The sequence below is a fragment of the Carassius gibelio genome, chromosome B5 (genome assembly GCF_023724105.1).
Source record: "Carassius gibelio isolate Cgi1373 ecotype wild population from Czech Republic chromosome B5, carGib1.2-hapl.c, whole genome shotgun sequence".
NCBI lineage: Eukaryota > Metazoa > Chordata > Actinopteri > Cypriniformes > Cyprinidae > Carassius > Carassius gibelio.
Genome location: NC_068400.1, coordinates 18,471,886 through 18,497,784, shown reverse-complemented (window position 1 = coordinate 18,497,784; position 25,899 = coordinate 18,471,886). Strand labels below are relative to the sequence as shown.

The following is a 25,899-nucleotide window of genomic DNA, read 5'->3' as shown; positions in this document are numbered from 1 at the left end:
GTTTGTGTACATTTACTGATAAAAAATAAAAAAATAAAATCTGATAAATAAAATAAAATAACAACTTAGGCTTTACCATTTAATGTTTTATAAATTATGTTACACAAAGCATAAAAAAGGCTGTTTAACAAAGACCCAATCTCATATGCCACCACCCAAACACAAGGAAAGATAATAAATTGAGCAGGGAAAATGTACATTTTCCATGCTCATTTCCTTCCTAACAGAAGATTGCTTTGTTTCTTTGTCCAGATCAATGACTGAAACTTCACATTCACATTTTCCTTTTTGAAAACCATACCACCTGACACTATATGAATACTTAATGCATTGTGCTGGCATGAAATGGCAATTTTTTTATGCAATTGTGACTCAGCAAAAGTGCCTTTCAAAAGTCGATTGTCCACCCCGTGATTTGGGAAAGTGTGTATAAATTAGCTGTGTGGCACTGTATTATTGCAAATGAGCTGTTGAAAAAGCCTTTTTCAGGAATCATGGATGCTGTGTTTTTTGGGCTTGTCATATTACAAGTTTTGACATCTGTTCTGTCCTATCCAAGTGGGGCACCAACTTCTGCTTGTGTGGATATGATGCCCAGGCATGGAGGAGTACAGCCCAAGCCAAACCCTGCTCCATACACCATCCATCCAAGCAGCACAACTTTTCAGACTGGCAAACCTATTACAGGTATGGGACAATTTGGATAAAGCAAATATGATGGGGTCACTGTTTTAGAAGCTACATTTTGTAAATTGATTCATTTTTTTTTTTTTTTTTTTTTTGCAAGATCTGCATGTCTGAATCCAAAGTCTTGCTATACTGTTATGTAATTAATAACTGCATACCAAGGAAGTGTTAAAATATGGAAAATCCTCTCAATCAAGAATTTAAAATGTGTTGTCCATAAATCTATTTGGAAACAAAACTTGGAGATTACTTTTTTGTTTTATTTTGTTTTGGTCTGTTTTTCCTTGTTTTTAATTTAATGCATGTATATCACCTAAAATGAGGACAGTGGTGATAGCATCTCTGGTTTTAATGGTTGTTTATTTGTTGTTTGTCAGTTGTAATCAAAGGTCCAGACTATAGTGGTGTTCTCCTTGAGGCTCGCTCTGGATCCGACTCAAAAGCAATAGGAACCTGGCAGACACCTCCAACTAACACAAAGTTCTTAGCGGTAAGGCTTTGGAGTGTGTAAAGTTAAAGATTATGCTTCTATTGTACTGCAATTGCTATATCTGATATATTATGTATTATGATAAGATATGATTCAAATGAAACAGAACCCATTTAAATAATTTAAAAATGTCAAACTGCACCCGTTACAAAAATGTAAGTTATTTTCATAGTTACCACAGTTAACACTAAGTGGACTAATTATGGAAACTCCAATCAGAGACTACATAGCTATTCATTTTACAAGATAAACCCCCTCCTTTTTTTCTGGGTTGTATAACTAAACATTCAGAAATGTTATTTGGTATACCAACAAGTGTTTTAAATTTGGTAATTGTAGTTAGTGAAGGTTGTACACTTATGTTCCCTAGTGTTCAGGAAACCAGCAAGGTGCAATCACCCATGCCAACACCAACATAAAAAACAACTCCACTGTATATACCTGGATTCCACCAGCTACAGCTAAAAATGTGATCTTCAAGTAAGAGTGAACAAAAACAAAAACTCAAATTCATACTACATGACTGTGCTAATAATGTAATTTGTAAGTTTGTGCAAAAAAAGTAGTTTGTATGCTAATACTGTTGTTAATTTTAGATTAGAAGCCCCCCACTACCCCTTAAATAATTTATAAAAATTATCAAACACTTCAATATTTCTCAACATATTTCTTAGGGCCACAGTAGCCCAGCAACGCACTGTGTTCTGGGTAGATGTGATGTCTTCAACTTTGACTTCCAGTGAGTACATTTTGTTTTATACATTTTGTGTAAAAAAATAAAAGGCTGTCACAAAGAATTGACATACGTAAAAGCAAGGAATAATCCATGTGCCATTTATTAAACAGTTTGACCTTTTGTCTCCTTATTATCAGGTAAAGGAGGAACATCACTTGATGTATATAGTAGTGCCGAAAGGATTGCCACCCCAAGGATTGTAACCCTGTTACTTTTTGTCTTTTTGTCATTTTGTTCAATACATGGTTGCTTTATAATGATCCAATACTGATTAAGTTGTACTAGCTCAGTTACTCTATATAAAATATTTAACCAATAATATACATTAAGACATAGTTTTATTTGCCTCACTAAATAAAAATAAATAATGTAATGCACAAAAATGTTTTATTGTGTTTTGGGTTTTATTTAATGACAGGATGAATGTTCATTATCCCTTACATATATTTCAAGATCTTGTCACTCTGGTGAAAATCAGGAACATTATCCTGCTGAGTACACAACATTATCCTGCTGAGTATTTTGTTGTTTCACCAATGGAAGTTGAAAGGAGTGATTGGGATACAGGCACTATTTCTGCAATACTACTACTACTACTAATACTACTAATAATGATACTAATAATAATAGATTAACACAACAAAATAAAATAATGATAGTTAAAATAAGCCATTTCCTAAAGTTAGATTTTTGGTGTCATGTTTGACAGTAATTTGTTATTTAAAATTCAGTTATGGAACATCCTTATTCAAGACACAGAAGAAATCATTCAGAACTTCAGTGCTGCATTACTGTAAAGAAATAAAATAAAATACCTTAAAAGATAGATTTGAACCACTATAAGCTGCAGCTTGCTTTAAAACACATAGTTTCATAAAATTTCCCTTGAAGACGTTTTTGAATAATGTGAATTATAAAAAGCATTATACTACTTAAACTGAATTTCTTACTACAAATTATATATAATATTTTTTTAAGCATGTGTATCCTTTCAAACTGTTATATGCTGCATTGCTTATACAACATAAGTATGTTGCATGTTTAATTCAGAAAGTTGTCTCCAATGTATTAGTACAAATCTTTAATCAGACTTTTATTTCAGTTTTATTTATTTCTTTCCTTTTGACAAATCACAAAAAAAAAGTCAAATAATAAACAAAATTATAAATAAAACATAAACAATGGGCACACTCTTGAATGTCCAGATGTGACAGCTCAGAATATGAAAAAGCAATGATATGTTTGATAGGGACCAGTAATTAAAAAAGTAACACATATGGAAAATGGATTCCAGTTGTTCTTTAATAATAATAATAATAATAATAATAATAATAATAATAATAATAATAATAATAATAATAATAATAATAATAATGGAATGAATAATATATTGCACTGTTATATCATATAACCAAGATTTGTGTCTGAAATTAAATAGCATTTTAGCTTAGGTTTGGAAATAAAATGAACTACAGTACCATTAAAATATAAATATTCCTCAGCTTCTGGTATTGTAAATCAAATTAAGACTGAACAACAACAACAAAAGAATGCATCTGTATTACGTCAAGTCCATTCATTGCATGTGCAATAATGTAAGCTAGGGAAGAGAAGAAACATTTAAGAAAAGAAAGGAAAAAACATTCTAAACATATACACATATACTGTATTATCTTTTATATAACTATTAGTGCAACACTAGTCAGGCTTCACAAGTAAAGTGAGAGTCCTTTCACATAATTCACAATTTTTCCTTTAAATAATGAATTTTTTATAGTGTCACATAATCTTCTTGAGCTCGTCATACAGAACCAGGACAATGGCTCCGCCCATACTCCTGAGCACATTGGACCAGGCGCCCTTGAAGAAGGCCTTTCCACCCTCATCACGTGCAATCTTCCTCCAGCAGTCAATAGTGCCGCTGTACATTATGTCAGCTAGAATGAATTAAACACTTAAGGAATAGTTCCCCCAAAAAGGAAAATTTTAAAAACATTTACTCACCATTAAGCCATCCAAGATTGTAAATGTCAAATGAATTAAATCATCAGAACAGATTTTGAGTAATGTAGCATCACATCACTTGCTCACCAATGGATCCTCTGCAGTGAATGGGTGCCGTCAGAATGAGAGTCCAAACTGCTGATAAAAACTTCACAGAAATCCACACCACTCCAGTCAAACAATTAATGCCTTGTAAAGTGAAAAGATGCATGTTTCTATGAAAAAAAAATCCATCACTTTAAACTTTCACTTCTGTCCAAAATGTTCAGTCTTTAAATAACACTTCCTCCAGTGAAAAAGTCCATCCCCTGTTGTTTTTCCGATATTGATTCAGAAGAGATTACTTTTCACTTGAAATACAATATTATGGATAGAATAATCATATTTTACCTGGAAGTGACAGTTTGAAGTTAAAACTGTCTTGATGAATTTGTTACAAACATGTAGCTTTTCACTTTACAAGATGTTAATTGGTGGACTGGAGTCATTTGGATTACTTGTGAATTATTGTGATCCTTCATTCACTGCAGAGCATCAATTGGTGAGCATCTTATATAATAGGTTTCTAAATTTCTCCAAATATTTTCAGCATATTTTTATTTGATTTAACATCATATTAAGACTAAACTGAACCAAACACCAAAAAGGCCTATGCATTTTGGGTGAAACATTAGAAGAAACAATTGTTGAATATTACCTTTTTTACGTCCAGACTGCATCATCATACAACGACGTACTGTGTCAAAGGGATATGATGTGAAACCAGCAATAATAGTGACTGAGTGTGCAATCATCCAGCTGACAAAAATATGGGTGTTATTTGGGTCGGGTAGCATGCCTGTAAAACACAGATATTTTTTACTAAAATAACAAAAACCAAAATGAATGCAACTGCCCTTTAAGGGTTAACAATTAATTATTAGTTGCTCAAATAAAATAAAATATTTCAAGGTGCCATTGTTGCACATTATTTTTGTTTTTAAAAATACTGAGCGAGAGCTCTCGGATTTAATCAAAAATATATTAAAGGGTTAGTTCACCCAAAAATGAAAATAAGGCTGCGTTTTACTCACCCCCGAGGCATCCTATGTGTATATGACTTTCTTCTTTCAGACAAATTCAGTCAGAGTTATATTAAAAATTGTCTTTTATATTTCAAGCTCTATCATTGCAGTCAGCAGGTGTTGGATTGCTTCAGTCCAAAAGACTTGAAATAAAAATGCGCCCTTTCATAAAAATAAAAATGTCTCACACGGTAAACAAAGGCCTCCTGTTTTTGTAAGAAAAATATCCATATTCAAAATGTAATAATTACTTGAATCTAGCTTGAATATCAGAGGATTTTGAAAAAAGCCAAGAGGAGACTGGTTTTCCTTTGCTTAAGTAAGGACACTTTTGATCCAGTAAACAAACAGTGGTTCCTCTTCGGGAACTCGAGCTGCGTCGATCGCATTTGGGGGAACGCCTTTGGCAAGAACAACTCTGAATATCGTGTGCAATCAGTTCAATGGAAGAGCGTGACGTCACGGACGGGGTGACGTAGCGACCAGGAAGCTATAAAGGCACGTGCCACGCAGCTGGCTTCAGCTTCGCGTCTTTCAGCAAGCGCTCTGTGTGTGCATGTTCATAAGTCTGTCTTGTAAGTCTTATTTACTGTTGTCTGTCCAGTTCAGTAGACTAAAATGCCTAAGTCCAAAGCAAAGACTAGACATTTGAAGGGCGAAACCAAATCGCGCTATAAACTGTGTGTTCCTCCATGCCAGCGCTACATCACGGCTGGAGACACACATGATTTATGCGTGGTTTGCCTGGGGTCGAAGCACGCTGAGTCAGCTCTCGAGGGAGCTGACTGTCCGCATTGTGAACGATTGCCAATGCGGACGCTTCGATCCCGGAGGGCTCTCTTCGAGGAGGGAGCCTTCGCCAGCGTTCCCCGCGGTTCTGGCCCCGCTTCTGCTGAGGCAGAGCGGCTGCTGCACTCGTGGGGTTCGCAGGTAGATCTGGCAGAGGGAATGGAGACGGGCACGTCCTTATCTCCTTCCTCATCTGCTAGATCTGGCGCCCAAACCCTGGGATCGGAAGCACGCTCGTCGGTTTCTTCCGCCCAGGGCGAGGGGTCGACACTCCACCTCTCTTCGTCTGATGAGGTGGATGTGGAGACAGTTGGCAGGGATTCGCCACCCCTTTCGCCCCAGTATGAGGAGCTGCTGGAGGTGGTTACTCGCGCAGTCGAGAAGTTAAAAATAGACTGGCCCCCACAAAAATCACATGAACCGCAGAGAAGTAAATTAGATGAGCGGTATCTCAGGCCCAGACAACCACCTCCAGCCCGGAGCCTTCCCTTTTTTCCCGACCTCCATGATGAGATAGCGAGGTCGTGGAAACACCCATATTCCACCCGTCTTTTCGGCCCTGATTCGCAGTATTATGGGAATGTGACAGGGCTCGATGAGCGTGGTTACAGAGCGATGCCACGGGTTGAACAGACGCTTGCGGGCTATCTGTCACCCGGTTCGGCGTCGTCTCTGAAGGCTCCGGCCTTGCCTACTAAAGCATTGAGAACGACATCAGGGTTAGTGGGCAAGGGCTATGTGGCAGCAGGTCAGGCAGGGGCGTGCCTTCACACCATGGCCGTCCTTCAAGCATATCAGGCCGACCTGTTGAGAGATGTAGACGAGGGAGAGGGGATCAAGTCCGACGATATTGCAGAGCTTAGACGGACCGCTGATCTCTCCCTCCGCGCCACCAAAGAGACCGCTCGCGCAATTGGGCGGTCTATGGCAGCCTTGGTGGCCGCGGAGAGGCATTTGTGGCTGAACCTGTCCCAAATTAAAGACCGTGACAGGTTCTGCCTCCTGGACGCCCCGCTCCAAGCCTCGGGCCTGTTCGGCGACACAGTCAATACTGTCGTCGACAGGTTCCAGGAGGCCCGTAAACAGGCGGCGGCGTTCCAGAGTTTCCTCCCTCGTCGCTCTTGTGGGTTATCTGGACGGGAGATACCCACGCCACTAGCAGGCTCCTCATACCGCGAGGCTCAAAAGCAGAGCGTCGCCACTCGTGCTCCCCCACGCCGGGACCGAGGGTCTAAGCGACGCTCTGAGTCGGGGGCTCCTAGATTAAAATCAGATCTTCGTACTATTATCGAAGCTAGGAAGTCCTCGACAAAGAGGTCCTGACGCCATGCTACCAGTGACCTCGAGGGTAGCCCCTACGGGGTCAGAGCGGTTCCCACCTCAGTATACGGTGCCCGCCTCTCCCCGGTACCCTCCGGAGGCCGGTCTGCCAACCCTGCCAGTGTTTCAGGGCGCAGCGGTCTCCCGCGAGCGTCCCTCCCAGTTATTTCCGCCCGTGAGCGTAGCGGAGCTGGGAAGCTCGCCTCCCCTTCGGGGGCCTCTTACACCAGAGGTCAGTCTCGAGAGACTGATTCCCTTAGTACATTTTCGAGCAGCGTGGAAACTTCTGCCAAATGTTTCTCAATGGGTCCTGCACACAGTAGAAAGAGGCTACGCTATTCAATTCGGCCGTCCACCGCCGAAATTCAATGGGGTTACACCGACAGTCGTCGGCCCCCAGCAGGCTCTGGTTATGGAACAAGAAGTGAATACCCTATTAAGGAAGGAGGCCATCGAGGTGGTCCCTCCTCTAGACAGGGAATCCGGGTTCTACAGCCGGTATTTCATAGTTCCAAAGAAGGATGGGGGGTTGCGTCCGATCTTAGACCTACGTCAGTTAAACCTCTCAGTTATGTCACTGAAGTTCAAAATGCTTACTGTCAAACAGGTTGTAGCTCAAATCAGATCCGAGGACTGGTTTGTCACGATAGATCTCAAAGACGCATACTTCCACATATCCATCCTTCCACAACACAGGAAGTTTCTGAGGTTCGCTTTCGGGGGCAAAGCTTATCAATATCGAGTACTTCCATTCGGCCTTGCACTCTCACCCCGCACGTTCACGAAGTGTGTAGATGCGGCTCTGGTACCCCTCCGTATGCAGGGCATCCGCATTCTAAATTATATCGACGATTGGTTGATCTTAGCTCAATCAGAGCAGATGGCGGTTCGACATCGAGATGTCGTTCTCGCACACATGGGGGAGCTGGGTTTGAGACTGAATGCCAAGAAGAGTGTACTTTCTCCAGTTCAGAGAACCACCTATCTAGGCGTAGTATGGGATTCGACCACGATGCAGGCGCGTATGTCTCCTGCTCGGATCGAGTCGATCCTCACATCAGTCAAGAGAGTCAGAGAAGGCCAGTCACTCACTGTGAAGCAGTTTCAGAGACTGTTAGGGCTCATGGCAGCTGCGTCCAACGTGATACCTTTTGGTCTCCTGCACATGAGGCCCCTTCAGTGGTGGCTCAAGACCAAGGGGTTTTCCCCGAGGGGAAATCCTTTCCGAACTATTCAGGTCACGCGGCGATGCCTTCGTGCCTTAGACATATGGAAGAAACCTTGGTTCTTGAATCAGGGCCCGGTGCTGGGAGCTCTTGGTCGCCGTGTAACGCTAGCGACAGATGCGTCCCTCACCGGTTGGGGTGCGGTCATGAGTGGCCACCCTGCCCGCGGTCTGTGGAGCGGTCGCCATCTAACATGGCACATCAATTGTCTAGAAATGCTAGCAGTGTATCGAGCTTTAAAATATTTCCTCCCAGACCTGAGAGGCTGTCATGTGTTAGTGCGCACCGACAACACAGCGGTAGTCTCTTATATCAATCACCAGGGGGGTCTGCGTTCACGCCCCTTGTACAAGCTGGTGTACCAGATCCTCCTGTGGTCCCAGGGCAAACTCCTCTCGTTAAGAGCAGTGTATATTCCTGGGCGATTGAATGTGGGAGCAGACATGCTGTCGAGACAGGGGCCGAGGCCCGGGGAATGGATGCTCCATCCCGAGGTGGTGAAGCAGATATGGCAGATATTTGGCAAAGCTCAGGTGGACCTCTTCGCGACTCGAGAGACATCGCAATGTCCCCTCTGGTTCTCTCTAGTTCACCCAGCTCCACTGGGACTAGATGCCATGGCACAGACTTGGCCGAGGCTTCGTCTGTATGCTTTTCCCCCCATCGCTCTGCTCCCGGGAGTTCTGGCGAGAGTACGCCGGGACGGGGTCCGTCTGTTGTTAGTAGCCCCGTTCTGGCCGGGCCGAGTATGGTTCGCAGATCTGATTTCTCTCCTCGACGGCTCTCCATGGCAGATTCCGATCAGGACAGATCTACTCTCTCAGGCGCAGGGCAAAATAATTCACCCTCGCCCGGAGTTGTGGAAGCTGTGGGTGTGGCCCCTGAGGGGGCACATCTGTTAGCAGCTGGTCTCTCAACCGAGGTTGTTGAGACCCTACTCCAATCCAGAGCTCCCTCTACGAGGAAACTGTACGCCCTGAAGTGGAAACTCTTCACTTCATGGTGCAGAGATCGCCACCTTGACCCTGTTAACTGCCCAGTTGGTACAGTTCTGGAGTTTTTACAAGCTAGGCTCTCTGCGGGGTTGACCCACTCCACCTTAAAGGTGTACGTGGCGGCCATAGCTGCTTACCACGTCCCTTTCAGTGACCAGTCACTGGGTAGACACCCCCTAGTTACACGTTTCCTCCGAGGTGCACTGAGGCTGAGACCTCCAGTACGGTCCCGTATTCCCCCATGGGATCTGGTTGTGGTGTTAGAGGCTCTCTGCAAAGCTCCATTCGAGCCAATTCAAGAAATATCAGACAGACATCTGACACTTAAGACTGCCCTATTATTGGCTATTACTTCTCTAAAGAGAGTTGGAGATCTCCAGGCCCTCTCGGTGGCCCCTAATTATCTAGACTTTGCCCCTGGTATGGCCAAAGCATTTCTTTACCCTCGAGCGGGTTATATTCCTAAAGTTCCCTCTGTCACACCACAACCTGTCGTACTGCAGGCCTTCTGTCCTCCTCCCTTTCGGGAGCCAGACCAGGTGAAGCTAAATTGTATGTGTCCAGTGCGAGCACTGGACGCATACGTCCACAGAGCTGCCCTGTGGAGAAAATCCGACCAATTGCTTGTATGCTACGGTCCTACTAACAGGGGTTCTCCTGCCTCTAAGCAGACCCTTAGCCGTTGGATAGTCGAGGCTATCAACGAGTCATATGAGTCCTCTGGTCTTCCCCTTCCTTTGGGAGCCAAGGCTCACTCTACGCGGAGTATGGCTGCCTCTAAGGCCTTCCTGGCAGGTGTGTCCCTCTTGGACATCTGCAACGCTGCGGGGTGGTCCACGCCCTCTACATTTGCCAGATTTTACAATCTCGATATGCGAGCCGCTCCTGGCTCTTCTGTCCTCTCGTCCTAAGCTGTGCTCTACGGATACACACTAGGCAGGGGTTTGGTAGTCTGGCAGCGTTGGCACATCGTTCCCCAAATGCGATCGACGCAGCTCGAGTTCCCGAAGAGGAACGTCCCTAGGTTACGTATGTAACCCTAGTTCCTCGAGGGAACGAGACGCTGCGTCGCCGAGCCATACTCCCGGCACCCCTGCCTGCGCTTGCTTCCCTACTCGAAGCTGAAGCCAGCTGCGTGGCACGTGCCTTTATAGCTTCCTGGTCGCTACGTCACCCCGTCCGTGACGTCACGCTCTTCCATTGAACTGATTGCACACGATATTCAGAGTTGTTCTTGCCAAAGGCGTTCCCCCAAATGCGATCGACGCAGCGTCTCGTTCCCTCGAGGAACTAGGGTTACATACGTAACCTAGGGACGTTTTCACAAGACTCACGAATGTGCAAGCTGACCTCAAACGTCATGCTCCCAGAACTGCTTGCGTGTACAACTGTTGGCACAAGTGAAATTAAAGTGATTATTATGTTTTGAATATGGATATTTTTCAAAAAAAAAAAAAAAAAAAAACATCAAGTCACTATACAAGAGGCCTTTTTTCAGCCCCTAGAGCTGTGTGAGACACTTTTTTTTTTATGGAAGGCACTTTTTATTTACTTCTTTTGGATTGAAGCAATGCAATCCCTCTGACTGCAATGATAGCGCTCGAAAGATCAAAGACCATTTTTTTTATAAAACTGGACTGGATTTGTCTGAAAGAAGAAAGTCATTTACACCTAGGATGCAGCCTAATCTTCATTTTTGTTGAACTTACCCTTTAATTTGTGTTCCGAAGATAAAGAAAGGTCTTATGGGTTTGGAACGACATGAGGGTGAGTAGCCTAATTAATGACAGATGTTCATTTGCAGCATAATTGGTCACCACACCTCTTTTCATCTCTCCACACAGGTTACCAGTTGGGGCTTGCCTCAAGTTCAAGACATTGATGCTTATGTATAGATCCCCCATGGGCTCAGCACCATCCTACTTCCACTCACTTTAATGAGTCTAAATCCCCTCCAGAATCCTGAGGTCAGTAAGTGAGCAATACCTCATTGTACCATCATAGAGAGGCACAAAATCACTCTCCACAACATCTTTATTCACTGTTCCTTGCTGGTGGAATGCTGACAATCTGGAATACAGAATCTTTGATGTAATGCTGAATCCTTGATAATATTCAAGTGACAGCTGAAAACTCATCTCGTGTAAATATTTGGCTACATTCTACAAAAAATAAAAAAACTTTGCTTTTACTTTTCCTTAATCCCTCTCTGTTCCAGCTTGTACTAATTTGAAATATGTCTTATGTCTGGGCAACTCTGTAGTGTCACCTGTGTCATGCTGGCAGGAAGAAAGGTTGCAAAACATCAATATTTCTGTCATGACAACTCTTGGAGGGATTGGTATAGTGGTATATATATGGTGTATTTGGTTTTTGCGGATTAGATCTCCTACGCTGCTGCTGCAGAGTAAGTACTGAGATTTGCTTCTGTCAATAACATCCACAACATTCTGTATATAAATATTTTCTTTCTTTCTTTTTTTTTTTTTTAAAACAAGCCATTGGTAAATAGCCCAAAGCACTGAAAATGCTTGTTTTTCATAAGGATGCATTTGTGTAATTAGCTAAAAATGAGTGTTGCATGTTTGATCATGGGCTTTTTTCCTAATCATAGTCAATATTGGCCTGTTTTTAACAATTTCATTAAAGTTAATTGGTAACAAGCCTCTGTGATGGACTGTAATGAATCCAAACATATGTCTCGATTACAATATTTGCAATTGTGGTTGCTGAATAAATACCTTTGATGCCGTTTTAATAGAAAATCTAAATGTGGGATAAAACAAATGCAAGTATTTTAAGTGAAAATGCAATAATTCTAATAAACTGTGAAAAAAAAATACTCAAATTATAATTTTTTTTTTTTAACTAATAATAATAATAATAATTTGTGAATTTCAGCCCTAGCTCTGTCCCAGATGTTAGATATTCTAGCATGGCCTTGGAAGTCACAATTAAGGGGCAATCTGGCCTATGTCTACTCCTAACAAAACCCACCTTTTGCAGTGTCATAGATGCCAAAGTAAGCCGCCCTGTAGATGATGATGCCTTGAACAGACACGTTGAAGCCCTGATACAAGCCCTTCAGACCATCAGACTTAATGATCTTTGTAAAACATTGTCCAAGGCCTGTGAATTCTCTCTCTGCACCAGCCTTTCCGACATCAGCAGCCAAACGGGTTCTGGCAAAGTCAAGCGGGTAGACAAAGCACAGAGACGTGGCTCCAGCAGCACCACCAGAGGCGAGGTTACCAGCGAAGTACCTCCAAAACTGGGTACGCTTGTCAACACCATCCAGAAAAATATTCTTATACTTATCCTTGAAAGCAAAGTTGAGAGCTTGTGTTAGGAAATATCTAATGACATTGGCCAAGTTGCCTCTCCAGAAGGACAAAAAGCCCTGCTCCTTGGGAATACGTACTATACAGTCTACAATACCTTTGTATTGCTTGTCAACTGTAATTTGCTTGCTGGCATGCTGGATCTGCAAGAAAAGGGTAAAACTTTACAAAAAATAAAAAAATAAAAAATAAAAGTATCAATCATTCAATTTACCAAATATCACTACATAATTTAACCAATTCAAATGTATTGCATGCATTTTGTGTCACCAGTTACAAGACACCAAGTTGTCAGTCAGCGTTAAATATTTCAATGCCTCTTCAAAACATGTATTGGTCTGCTTTTTCAGAAAAGAGACCACATTTTAAATGCTTAGATATGCTACCTTTATCAGCATTAGTATACAAATGTAATTAAAGCCAACAGACATAAACTAAAGGCAAAAACAGTGGCATTTATAGTCTTGGTTGCAACCCTCCATGAGGCTATTAAGCCTTTCCTGCAAAGAGATTCTCCTTGCCAGGACCTTTGTTAAAACTTTGTTATTGCCAATTGGTATGGAAAAATATGGATAGCAAAATAAATTTTGAAATGTAATTTGCAAAATTGCAAATATGTAAAATGGAAATGCATTTATTTATTTAAATTAACATTTTCCCATACATATGTGCAACGTTTAGTGTAAAATGAAAATGAAAATTCAATTATATAATTTACATTTGCCATTTCCTAGACTTGTGTTAATATGTAAATTAAAAAAAAATATTTTAATGCGTTATAAGTTGCAAAATTTTAATTAAACTGTATTACCCAAATTGATTAGATGTCCAAGCAAAACCTGGTTGCAAAAAGGTGATTTTAATCAGTCTTTTATTTTTTCTTAAATGCATTTACACTTACACATAAGACGTGTGAATTAAATACCCTGTGGTAATGTTGTTAAATTGAAAATGCATTCCGAGCCGATCATGCCTCCTACCTGTCAATCATTATATCAAGGTGGGGCTCGGCAACAAGGCACAATAGGTCAATATTTACCATTAACCAAACTCTTTTCACCTGCCTTAGCATCTCACTGTTTAACACTCCGATTGATGAACATAAGAAAACAGACAATTCTACACTTATTTACTTGCCACCTTATTATACTATGGCTACACCAGATGCGACAGTAGCCGAATCACTGATTATTATAGGTTCAGTACTATTGTTCGTCGCGCCGCTCAAGTCCGGTGTAGACACAGTGTTGACTTCCTCTCTTTTAACCCATAATAGATAGCAAGTCCGGTGGTGGCACCTAAGCGTCGCGCACTCAACAAAACTAAATAGGCCTATATGTGAATGCATATATTAATACTAGACACCCTAAAGATCATGCACCAAAAATCGTTGTCATATATTTATGTTAAGACACTTTACTAGCCTTTAGTTCCCTATCTGTCGGTCACTACGAGTTATGTCGACCGACAAATGGGGTCTCACTTGGGAGGCCAATCATCTCTGATTTTAAGAGAAAACGCCAATGAAATTGGCAAGTGGATTAACACACCTGAGCCACTCCCCGTGCCAGCGGGTATAAATAGGGCGACAGGTGCATCCACTCATTAGATTTTTGCTTCGGAGCCGAGTGGTTGTATGAAAGCCGTTATACTCCACAAAGCCATTCATCTGCTGTGTCGGGAAGCTGTTCTGGTTGGCGGTACGGCGCAAACAGCGGTGTCCCTTTCAGCGATTCCCCTGGGCGCTTCAACTAAGAGAGCAGATTTCCTAAAAGAGCAAATCGCGGACGATTCGCGTCTTTTTCAAGACGCCGTTTCGTCCGCGTCCTTCTGGATGCGGTCGTTTCCTGTTCTCTGACAACGGCCACGTTCGCTCTCTTCCGTGTCTGGGCATTCAGCACGCTGAAGGCGCGTTCGTGGATGGTTCATGCACGCACTGCGTGTGTGACCATGGCAACGCTGTGATCGCGTCTCCCCTTTCTTAAAGGGAAGGGAGCAGACCCCTCTGTCACTACCCGTTCTGGTTTCTCTGTCTCGAGCAGAGGACCGCCGGCTAGTGCTCTGGGAGATTTGAAGGTGACCGTGAGAGCTTCTCCGCCGGGCCACGCCCCACGGACCTCTTACCCCTTCCGCAGTGTTTGTCCTGTGCAGCTGCTGGGTGATTTTGCTGGGCTGTCTTATGGCAGTCCCAGCGGGTCATTCAGTTTGCCGCCGGAGATCAGATGTCGATTGCAGCATCGGGGGATGGGTTATCGACCTCTGTGGATGAAGATTCGGCGGGGCTGCCCCCCTCGGGTGTTGTCGCCACTGCCGAATTGGACCCAGAGTCGACAGCCGTGCTTGCCCGGGCAGCTGTGAGCATCAGGATGGAGGTGAATGCACCGCCAGCCCTGAGTGCTCATGGCTGTTTGATTGGTTCTCGGTGTGGAGCGCGACTCACAACCGCGTTTTACTCTGGTTCCTTTCTTCCCGGATGTGCATGGGGAAGTGATGTAGTCGTGGATGGCCCCTTTTACGGCCGGAAGCAGCTCATTTCGTTCCTCCGTCCTCACTACCCTTGATGGCGAGGCAGCTAGGGGTGTGTTGACATTCCCCAGCAGGAGAGTGCGATTGCGGTGCACTTGTGTCCGCAAAACGCCGCCACTGGGAGGGATAGTCCGCGCCCCTCACCCAAGGCCTGTAAGCTGTCGGCCGCGCTCGCTACCAAGGCTTACAGTGCTGCGGGCCAAGCTGTCTCTGCTTTGCATGCCATGGCTATCCTGCAAACCCAACAAGCCAAGGCTTTAACAAATGCACGAGGGTAGGACCAACCCGAGGTTGATGCAGGAGCTGCGCATGGCGACTGACCTCCCCCTTCTGGGTGACGGAAGTCACAACGCAGTCCCTCGGGTAAGCGATGTCCACTCTGGTGGTCCAGTAGTGCCGTTTCAGGTTCAGCCTGGTCTGTATGAGAGACATTGACAAAGTGCATTTTCTCGATGCTCCCATGTCCCAGGCTGTCCTGTGTGGCGACGCTGTCAGGGGCTGTGCCCAGTAGTTCCTGACAGAACAACAGCAGACTGAGGCCATACAGCACATCTTGCCACGACGTGATCCTCTGGTTGCCACCATTCCGTCGCAGGCAGTGCCTCAGCCTGCTCGTCGCCGAGGGCGCCCCCCTGCGTCCTCCACACCAGCTTCGCCCCGTGCTGAGAGTTCTTCGAGGCCGGCGCGTCGAGCCCCGCGCAGGAGAGCGGCGCCCCCCGTGTCACTCCCGGCTGCAAAGTCCTCGAGGAAGTCGACTAAGCGGCCCTGACACGGGCAACTCGGAGATGCGGAGAACTGCTCTTCAGGAGATGGCGGAGAGAGCGCCACTCTCTCCCCCGGAGGAGGGCCGGGTGGAGAATCTTCTGGTTCTGTTCCGCCGCTGGTCGAACGGCCAGTGGCACCCACATTTTCATTGGAAGAGCAATTTCTCCTTCCTCCGAGTTGCAAGGCTTGTGGGCTGACAATGAGCGACGCACAGCTTCCTCATTCTCACCCACGACGCCCCCTTTCGCCAGCGGCCAAGAGGTCGCGGTTCGGAGACGCAACGCCTCTCCACGCGTCTCTGGCCAGTTCCTCCGGGAACACGGGGAGTGTGGTTGCGATGACCCAGGACGCAGTGCCTTCTGGGCCTTCCGGCACGACTCCCCATCGCTGCACCACTGCGGGTATGTCGACTGTCCCTTTGGTGCCACTTGTACGGTATCTGGGAGCGTGGCTTGCGCTGCCCAACCCGTCACGCTGGCTCATCCGGACGGTTCGACTCGGCTATGCGATTCAGTTCGCCCGGCGACCCCCCCAAGTTCAATGGCATGCTCGAGACTTCGGTGGCAGTCCAGGACGCCCCTGTCTTGCGCGAGGAGATTGCTGTCCTCCTGGCGAAGGATGCAATCGAGCCGGTCCCTCCAGCCGAGATGAGGACGGGGCTTTACTGCCCTTACTTCATCGTGCCCAAGAAAAGCGGTGGCCTTCGACCTATCCTGGTTCTGCGAGTCTTGAATCGGGCCCTACACAAGCTCCCGTTCAGGATGTTGACGCAGAAACGCGTTATCAAATGCGTCCAGCCCCAGGACTGGTTTGCAGCGATCGACCTGAAAGACGCGTACTTTCATGTCTCTATCCTCCCTCGTCACAGACCGTTCCTGCGCTTTGCTTCCGAGGGTCAGGCATGGCAGTACAAGGTCCTCCCCTTCGGGCTCTCCCTGTCCCCCCGTGTCTTCACGAAGGTCGCGGAGGGCGCCCTTGCCCCACTTTGGGAAGTGGGCATCAGGATCCTCAACTATCTCGACGACTGGCTCATTATGGCCCGGTCCCGAGAAGAGTTGTGCGATCACAGGGACTTCGTGCTTCGGCACCTCAGTCAGTTGGGGCTTCAGGTCAACCGGGAGAAGAGCAAGCTCTCCCCTGTGCAGAGAATCTCTTATCTCGGTATGGAGTTAGACTCGGTGAGTATGATGGCACGTCTCACCAGCGAGCGTGCCCACTCAGTGCTGAACTGCCTGAGTTCCTTCAGAGGCAGGATAGTGGTACCGCTGAAACACTTTCAGAGGCTCCTGGGGCATATGGCATCCGCAGCCGCAGTCACGCCGCTCGGGTTGCTTCATATGAGACCACTTCAGCACTAGTTACGCTCCCGAGTCCCGAGATGGGCATGGCGCCGCGGTACACATCGTGTCACCATCACACTGATGTGTCGCCGCCTATTCAGTCCTTGGTCGGACCTTGCTTTTCTACGGGCCGGCGTGCCCTTAGAACAAGTGTCCCGGCACGTTGTTGTCACAACAGATGCCTCCAACTCGGGCTGGGGCGCGACATGCAACGGGCAGGCAGCTTCAGGGTCCTGGACAGGACCTCGACTGCTGTGGCACATCAACTGCCTGGAGTTGCTGGCAGTGCATCTAGCTTTGCGACGGTTTCGTCCGCTAGTGCTGGACAAGCACGTGTTGGTCCGCACGGACAACACTGCGGCTGTTTCGTACATCAACCGAGGGCGGTTTACGATCACGTCGCATGTCTCAACTCGCCCGTCATCTCCTCCTCTGGAGTCAGACGTGGCTCAAGTCGCTGCGTGCTGTCCACATCCCGGGGGAGCTCAATCGTGCAGCCAGCGTGCTCTCACGACAGCTCACTTTCCCCGGGGAATAGCGACTCCATCCCCAGACGGCCCAGATGATCTGGAGTAGATTCGGGGAAGCCCAGGTAGACCTGTTTGCTTCCCACGAGTCCTCCCACTGCCAGCTGTACTATTCCCTGTCCCAGGCCCCCCTGGGCACAGATGCACTGGCACACAGCTGGCCTCTGGCTTTACGCAAGTATGCGTTCCCCCAGTGAGCCTGCTCGCACAGACACTGTGCAAGGTCAGGGAGGACGAGGAACAGGTCCTGTTGGTTGCGCCTTACTGGCCCACCCGGACCTGGTTTTCGGAACTCATGCTCCTCGTGACAGCCCCTCCCTGGCGCATCCCCCTGAGGAGAGACCTTCTCTCTCAGGGGCCTGGCACCATTTGGCACCCGCGCCCAGATCTCTGGAACCTCCATGTGTGGCTTCTAGACGGGACGCGGCAGACCTAAGTGATCTGCCCCCAGCGGTGGTAGACACTATCACTCAGGCTAGAGCCCCTTCTACGAGGCAGGCCTATGCTCTGAAGTGGAGTCTGTTCACGAATTGGTGTTCTTCTCACCGGGAAGACCCCCGGAGATGCCCGGTCAGAGTCGTGCTTTCTTTCCTGCAAGGTAGGCTGGAGCGTGGGCTGTCACCCTCCACCCTGAAGGTGTATGTGGCTGCCATTGCAGCACATCACGATGCAGTGGACGGCCGGTCCCTGGGGAGGCATGACCTGATCGTTAGGTTCCTGAGGGGTGCCAGAAGGTTACATCCTCCTAGGACACCCCTGATTCCCTCCTGGGACCTCTCTATTGCCCTGGCGGGACTTCAGAGGGGTCCCTTTGAGCCGCTGGATTCGGTTGAGCTGAAGTTCCTGTCTCTCAAGACAGCGCTCCTGATCGCGCTCACTTCCATCAAGAGGGTCGGGGACCTCCAAGCATTTTCGGTAAGTGAAGAGTGCCTTGTGTTCGGGCCGGCCTACTCTCACGTTGTCCTGAGACCCCGGCCTGGATACGTGCCCAAGGTTCCCATCACTCCCTTCCGAGACCAGGTGGTGAACCTGCAAGCGCTGCCCCTGGAGGAGGCAGATCCAGCCTTGTCGTTGCTGTGTCCCGTAAGAGCGCTTCGCATATACGTGGACCGCACCCAGAGCTTCAGAAGCTCTGAGCAGCTCCTGGTCTGCTTTGGAGGTCAGCAGAAGGGGAAGGCTGTCTCTAAGCAGAGGTTGGCCCACTGGATAGTGGTCGCCATCGCCTTGGCTTACCATTCCCAAGGCGAGCCGTGCCCCCTGGGGGCGAGGGCCCACTCCACACGGAGTGTGGCCTCCTCCTATGCGTTGGCGCACGGCGCCTCTCTGGCAGACATTTGTCGAGCTGCGGGCTGGGCGACACCTAACACCTTTGCGAGGTTTTACAACCTCCGTGTAGAGCCAGTTTCCTCCCGTGTGTTGGGTAACAGGTAATTGGCGGGAAGGGCTGGCTGGGTGTCTCGCTTGCTGCGCCATTCCCCCTAACACGGGGATGTGAGCGCCTTCTTCTCCCAGTAGAGTTCCCCGGTTGGCGTACCCTGGTCGAGCATCCTCCAGCACCCTCGGCGTCAGACTTGGCGGAGCAGTCTGTCGCCAGGCCCAGTACTGGCGTTAGCATGCCCGGAGCCGGTCAGCCCCTGTACTAGGCTAGGTGTCCATATGGCTGGGTTCCCTATGGGTAATCCCATATGTGTATTCTTCCACGGTAAGGTTTCCCTCTTGGCAAACCCGTGTCTTCCCTTGACAGATCGCTCTGTCAGTCTCTTCTGGCAGCCGTTCCATCCCTACTCCAAGGTAGGACCTGCCTCAGAGACCCTTTCCATATGTAGTACTGCCCCCTGGGTCAGTCCATATCGGTATATCCACATGTCACCTCCCTACGGGTAGGATGTGGTCTCCGTAGCGACCTTTCCTAAAGGCTCGCTTCCCCATTGTCTTGCCAGCTGAAAGAACAAATAGGGAAGATTTGAAGCAATCTTTCACTGAAGGTTGAAATCCCTTCCATTTACTTTATGTGGGCGGAACAGCAGCATGGCCTTCTCCAGCAGCGATGTACTCACCCTTTGGCCCCTTCGGTACCAAGGTCAGTGAATTTGCGCTGGGGCTTTGGGAAGGTTACGACCTTAAGCGTAGCTTTTGTGGCACGCCAAGGCTTGTCAACAATTGCAGCGCCTCAGGGTTGTGACGAGGTTCAGGTTATGGCGTTTTCCATAGGACCCCATTTGTCGGTCGACATAACTCGTAGTGACCGACAGATAGGGAACGTCTCGGTTACGTACGTAACCCTCGTTCCCTGATGGAGGGAACGGAGACGTTATGTCCCCATGCCACAACCTTGAACCATTCGCTGTTGCCGGGACACGTTCTCGGCTCCTCAGCGTAAAACCTAATGAGTGGATGCACCTGTCGCCCTATTTATACCCGCTGGCACGGGGAGTGGCTCAGGTGTGTTAATCCACTTGCCAATTTCATTGGCGTTTTCTCTTAAAATCAGAGATGATTGGCCTCCCAAGTGAGACCCCATTTGTCGGTCGACATAACGTCTCCGTTCCCTCCATCAGGGAACGAGGGTTACGTACGTAACCGAGACGTTCTGGAGCTTTGATGCAGCCATCATCTTCTCAAGGTGCAAACAGGAAATAAGTTCTGATCATGTGACAATTTTCAATAATCATGTGAAACTGCCCATAGATTGAGACTCTTTATTGTTTACCATATTTGCAGGAAGTACACTAAAACATAAGTCAGTAAGGTTTTTAGAGCTTTAAAAATAAAAACATTTATTTTTATTTTATTATGGTCACTATTGTAACCGGTGGGATTAAACGGGTTCTGTTGCCTTAAAATCGGTCTGTTTACACTCCGGTTGATGCCCGTGACCGTACAGAAAATGCTGCTGCTACTCCTGCTTGCCCAAGATGACACTTCACCAGTCAAATCCAGACACAGCTGTCACAGAAAATGCCAGAGATAGTTAGATCCTTTATTATTAAAAATCATGGGCATCAATCGCATTGTCCGGTGGCTGTAAACAGTGAGAGCTTTCATGGCGGATTTAAAGAGAGGAACAAAATATAATGTAAGGAAGTAAATAAGTGTAACGTTAAAATTGCACTATTAAATTAGGCTACCTGCATCACTCAGCGTGATGTGCGATGCACCTGCAACACTTAGGTGTTCGGAGACACGCAATCTATTTTAGGAGAAGAATAAAGTATGGTGGCAATTAGGTAAAAGTGTAGAATTGTCTGTTTGATTATGTGCATCAATAGGAGTGTAAACAGTGAAATGTTGCGGCAGGTGTAAAGCGTTTGGTCAATGGTGAATACTGACCTTTTGTGCATCTTATTGCTGAGCCCTGTCTTGATATAATGACTGACAGGTAAGGGGCGTGATCGGCTTGGAATGCATTTTCAAATAATCTAGGGGTATTTAATAAAAAAAAATTAAATTCAAACACCTTATCCGTAAGTATCAATGCATTTAAGAAAAATAAAAGACATTTAAATCACCATGTTGCTACCCTTTTGATGCACCTTAGGTTTAGAATATATTTAAAAATTCACACTGCATTTTGCTACAATTATCTTGTGGTAGCATGATGAAAATGCAATCTCAAGTATCCTACCTGTAAAGTCTAAATGGATTTAGGAAAAATTACAAGTAAATTATACTTTTGCTACAGTTTTTGCTTGGGCATGTTAAACAATCGATTTGGGTAATAAAATTTAATTTTAATTTTTCATTTTATAAAGCTCCAAAATATGTTTTTAATTAAACATATTAAATTATATGAACATATTATAAACATATTATAAATAAATATATAAATATAAATATATAATATACATATTAAAACTAGTGTAGGAAATGGCAAATGTAATTATATCAATGAATTTTCATTTTGCAATAAATGTTGCACATACAGTATTTATGGGGAAATTTAAATTTAAATATAGAAATACATTGCCATTTTGCAAATTACATTTGAGAATATCTGGTTAAGTTGCACATTTTCGTTTGGAACAAGGTGTCCCCTTTTTGCAGTTCCATTTATGCCTGCAAAAATAAAAAAATAAAAAAATGATGCTTAAAATTTGCACTGGGTTGTTCTCGATTATGATATTTTAATACACACTGAACTAAAATGAAAAGATAAATAAAAGTTTCATGTAAAAGCCTTGAAAATTAACACAATTAGACAATAAATAAATTGACTGCATAAATTGTAACTTTTAGATTGTTTTCATAACCGTTAGCCTTGAATATTGTTACTAAAATATCATGTTTCCGCAGACCATGTAAAATCTAAACCTAACCTTACAAATGACCTTACACCAATGGAAACTGCAGTCGACAAAAATCGTGTTGATTATGATCTGTTGCTGTGTGATGTCATCAATATGCAGGATGCAGGTCGATGGGGTAGTCTCATATGTACTTACAGAAATATATTTTGTAGATATTATAATATGGAGATACATTTGTATAGCTATGACTAGCTCATTTTAAATTGTAATTCTGTCTGCCCCTGAAAGGGGTCTTTTTATTTACATTACTAGCACATGTGATCAGCCGAAATAAACCAGAATGCCCGCACAGACAAAGGAGTGTCTAAAATGCACATGCATGTTGAATAAAAATGTTTACTTTAACATAATGCTCTTTAACTTAATATAAGAAGTTGACTGGTTAACAACATGAACAACCTTGAAAAAGTGCACGGTTGTGTGAAAAAGATGCTTGTGGAAGATGCTCCTGGAACATTTTTATTTAATAATCATCATTGCTCCAGCTAATTTTTATTATAAGACAAAGTTATGCACCATCATTAAAAGCATACGGAGCCCCTAAAGTGACCTTTGCAAAAAAATAAAAACACAGAATTTCGCGTGCGCACGAGAAACTATGGCGTGCGCACGAGAAACTATTGCGTGCTCACGAGAAACTATGACGTGCGCACGAGAAACTATTGCGTGCTCACGAGAAACTATGGCGTGCTCACGAGAAACTATGGCGTGCGCACGAGAAACTATTGCGTGCTCACGAGAAACTATTGCGTGCGCACGAGAATCTTTCTGCTTGCTCAAGCGTTACAGTTTCCGTTTCACTCTCTGCCATCACTCTCTGGAAGCAAAAGCATGGATGCACACAAATTAATTGAGATCTATTTTAAACTTGGCCTTCAGTACAGAGAAATTGTCTCTGTTCTTGCATTTCGACACAGATATATAATCACTGAGCGGCATCTAAAACGCATTTTGAGGTCTAGACGCCTGTTTCGACGAAAAGACTACTCAAGCTTCGAAGACGCTATCGCATTTATTCAGCATCAACTCCAAACATCAGGCCAGCTCCACCGATACAGGTGGATGCATGCAAAGTGTAACGAAAACGGACTGCATGTTAGAAAAGAACATGTTCGCTTCATTTTGAGCTTCTTAGATCCTGCTGGAGTAGAATTTAGGAAAGCCCGACGTCTCCATCGGCGTAACTATTTCGCAAAAGGACCGAATTACATCTGGCATTTTGATTCCTACGATAAACTAAAGCCATATGGTATTTGTATTAACGGCTGTATTGACGGCTTTTCAAGGAAGATCATTTGGCTAAATGCGTTCACAACCAGCAGTGACCCGAAGGTCGTCGGAGGATACTACGTGGAAACAGTGGAGAGTTCAGGTGGCTGTCCTCGGATCATGAGAGGCGACTGTGGAACAGAGAACGGGCACGTGAGAGACTTCCAGCGTTTGCTCAGACAGGGGCGTCGCACCCGTGGGGGATGTGGGGGTTTTAACACCCACACTTTTCCCGGTGAGAGGGTTCGACACCCGCACATTTTCTGCAGTTTTCCCGCAGTTTTGCACAAACGCCTTACTACAGTCGTTCCTCCGTTTCTCTGACCGCTCTGTGTCTGCGCTCGCCGCGGCTGCCTCCTCCCCCCTCCCTCTCAAACATGACACCGGCTTTGAGTGTGATCGGCTGATGATTAGCTGTTCTGCCTTAAGTCCCGCCTCTCTTGGGGTGTTATCGGTCAGCTCGTGCTGAGGAGGCGGGAACTTATGGTTATTTACATCTCCCTTTTCCAGGTACTTTGAATGAGTGTTTATGCTTTAGAGGTTTTTAAATAAGCTTGATATGTGTTTTGGAAGATGTTCTGTTAATCGTTTTGTTGACATGTCCAGTGTTTTCGGTATTATATTTCGTTTTTTAGACTAATGCTAATTGCTATTATTGGGATATTGTTTGCATACCTGTTGAAGAACTATGAAATAAAAGTGTATATTATTTTAATGTTTAAAAACAGTAAATTGTTACATTATTTATACCACCAGAGAAAAAGCTTTGTGTGGGCGTTTTTTTTCTCCCCTTTTCTGATTTTGCGTTTTTTTTTTCTCCCCTTTTCTGATTTTTTTTTTTTTTTTTAATGTAGGATTATTTTTTTCCCAGCCAAACGCTGCAAGCCGGAAATCCCGCACAGTGCCAGAGAACTTTAAGCCCTGCATTTTGTACCCCTCTGTCAATGTGTTCATAATTTTTATTGTTTATAAACAAACCACATCCATCCCCCACACTTTTGAAAAGCTTGCTACGCCCCTGTGCTCAGACGCAACATTCTGCCAGACTCCAACATTGACAGCTACCTGGAAGGTGCAAGCACAGCCAATCAGCGAATAGAGAGTTGGTGGGGATTCCTCAGGAAAGAATGCATGGAATTTTTCATCTCTTTGTTCACTGACCTGAAGGACAGAGGATTGTTTGATGGGGGATTTTTGGATAAAAATCTCATCCGTTTCTGTTTCTTGGGAATTATCCAGGTGAGTTTTGTCTTAAAAGTTAACGATGTAGGCATAGTGCACACTGCACAGCATATTTTACCTATAAAGCATTGCTTTGAGATTCACCAAAAGTATCGCGAATCCATGTTATCATCCATAACATTGCCAATTTATTCGTTTTATTTTATAGTTTTTACTGAATTAATGTAACAATTCATATTTTATTGAAGTAAAAACAAACCTTATAAGTAAATAATTGTGTAATAAAAATGCACATTAATAAAAAATAAAGACTAATGCCTATTTGTGAAAATGTCATAATCTGCATCATCAAAGGTGTATATTGTTTTATATAGGTGATCATTTACTGTGTGTGGTCAAACTAACCCCCCAAGTCCATGAGTGTGACTGACTTGGATGAACTATCCCTTCAATTCCAAAACTGAAAATTATTTACTCGCCTGGTCAGTGTATCTTTTGGTCATTTGATTTTCTATTTAAAAATAAATAAAGATAAATGAGAAACGGTTTGATTTTTATTTTTTTCGTTTTGTTTAAGAAACTGAAAAAGAAAATGTAGCTGGATTTTTCGTATTTTTGTTTGTGGGTAAAAAAAATGAGATTATGCTTTAATATTTGTTTGAATGTGTGGGCGGCGCTGAAACGCCCCTTTCATCCCTTCTGTACTGCACCTACAAGCGGCAACCGCAGCTCAGTTCATTTTCACCAGGAGTGAAGCGGCAGACAGCAGAGTTTATTAATCCTCCGGAATCTTTGCTAGTGGTGCTTGCAAGATAAAATAATAATTATAATAATAATTAATTAATTAAATTAATAATAAAATAAAAAATATTATATATTTTTCCAGTTGCTGCTATTGACAAATCAGACTTGACAACTTTATTCATAAAACGCCATTTGAATTTTACTTTAGCCTGTGATCTACAACGACATGGAATAAAATATAGGCCTACTACTAATGTTTTGCCTACTTATTTTATTCTAGGCCATTCATAAAAAAAATAAAATGGGAAAAACCCAACCCCACATTTATAATACAATTTATATTAAAATAAGTTCAGTTTTGCCCATAATTAGTCTACTTTAAATGTTTTAATTATAGGCTGTAGGCTACTTAGAATTATGAACTGAATTCACGAATTCTGTAGATGACCATATGAATATAGTGATGGTGTGTCATCGTTACAGATAATGAGTTCAGTCGGGAAACACTGCACCTCTCCTTGGTTTCATTTGAATTACATAGGCCTAAATATAAAATTATTATTATTTTTCTATTTAAATGGTTTATT

At 44.7% G+C, this 25,899-nt stretch overlaps 2 protein-coding genes across 2 annotated transcripts in view; one reads left to right on the top strand and one right to left on the bottom strand.

Moving 5' to 3' along the window:
• Positions 1–438: 438 nt before the first annotated feature.
• On the top strand, positions 439–2,307 carry si:dkey-251i10.2 (uncharacterized protein LOC562682 homolog). The gene is made up of 5 exons (XM_052555396.1): positions 439–687; positions 1,065–1,177; positions 1,548–1,657; positions 1,852–1,916; positions 2,051–2,307. Exons 1-5 carry the CDS (start codon positions 495–497, stop codon positions 2,182–2,184), a joined length of 615 nt encoding a protein of 204 aa, XP_052411356.1. The 5' UTR covers positions 439–494; the 3' UTR covers positions 2,185–2,307.
• A 795-nt stretch (positions 2,308–3,102) lies between these two features.
• LOC127958744 (ADP/ATP translocase 2-like) overlaps positions 3,103–25,899 on the bottom strand; it is a 30,431-nt gene continuing 7,634 nt past the window's right edge. The window contains exons 2-4 of the mRNA XM_052557701.1: positions 12,309–12,795; positions 4,615–4,755; positions 3,103–3,850 (exon numbers count right to left, since the gene is read on the bottom strand). Of these exons, the coding sequence (XP_052413661.1) occupies positions 3,693–3,850; positions 4,615–4,755; positions 12,309–12,795 (786 nt within the window). The 3' untranslated portion in view covers positions 3,103–3,692. The remainder of the gene's footprint in view (positions 3,851–4,614; positions 4,756–12,308; positions 12,796–25,899) is intronic.

Bases quoted from the DNA above. Each gene is read 5' to 3' on its own strand.
- si:dkey-251i10.2 (XM_052555396.1), top strand. From the start codon at position 495: ATGGATGCTGTGTTTTTTGGGCTTGTCATATTACAAGTTTTGACATCT. The intron at 1,658-1,851 runs GTAAGAGTGAAC...CATATTTCTTAG, and splicing joins GCTAAAAATGTGATCTTCAA to GGCCACAGTAGCCCAGCAAC. The intron at 1,917-2,050 runs GTGAGTACATTT...CCTTATTATCAG, and splicing joins GTCTTCAACTTTGACTTCCA to GTAAAGGAGGAACATCACTT.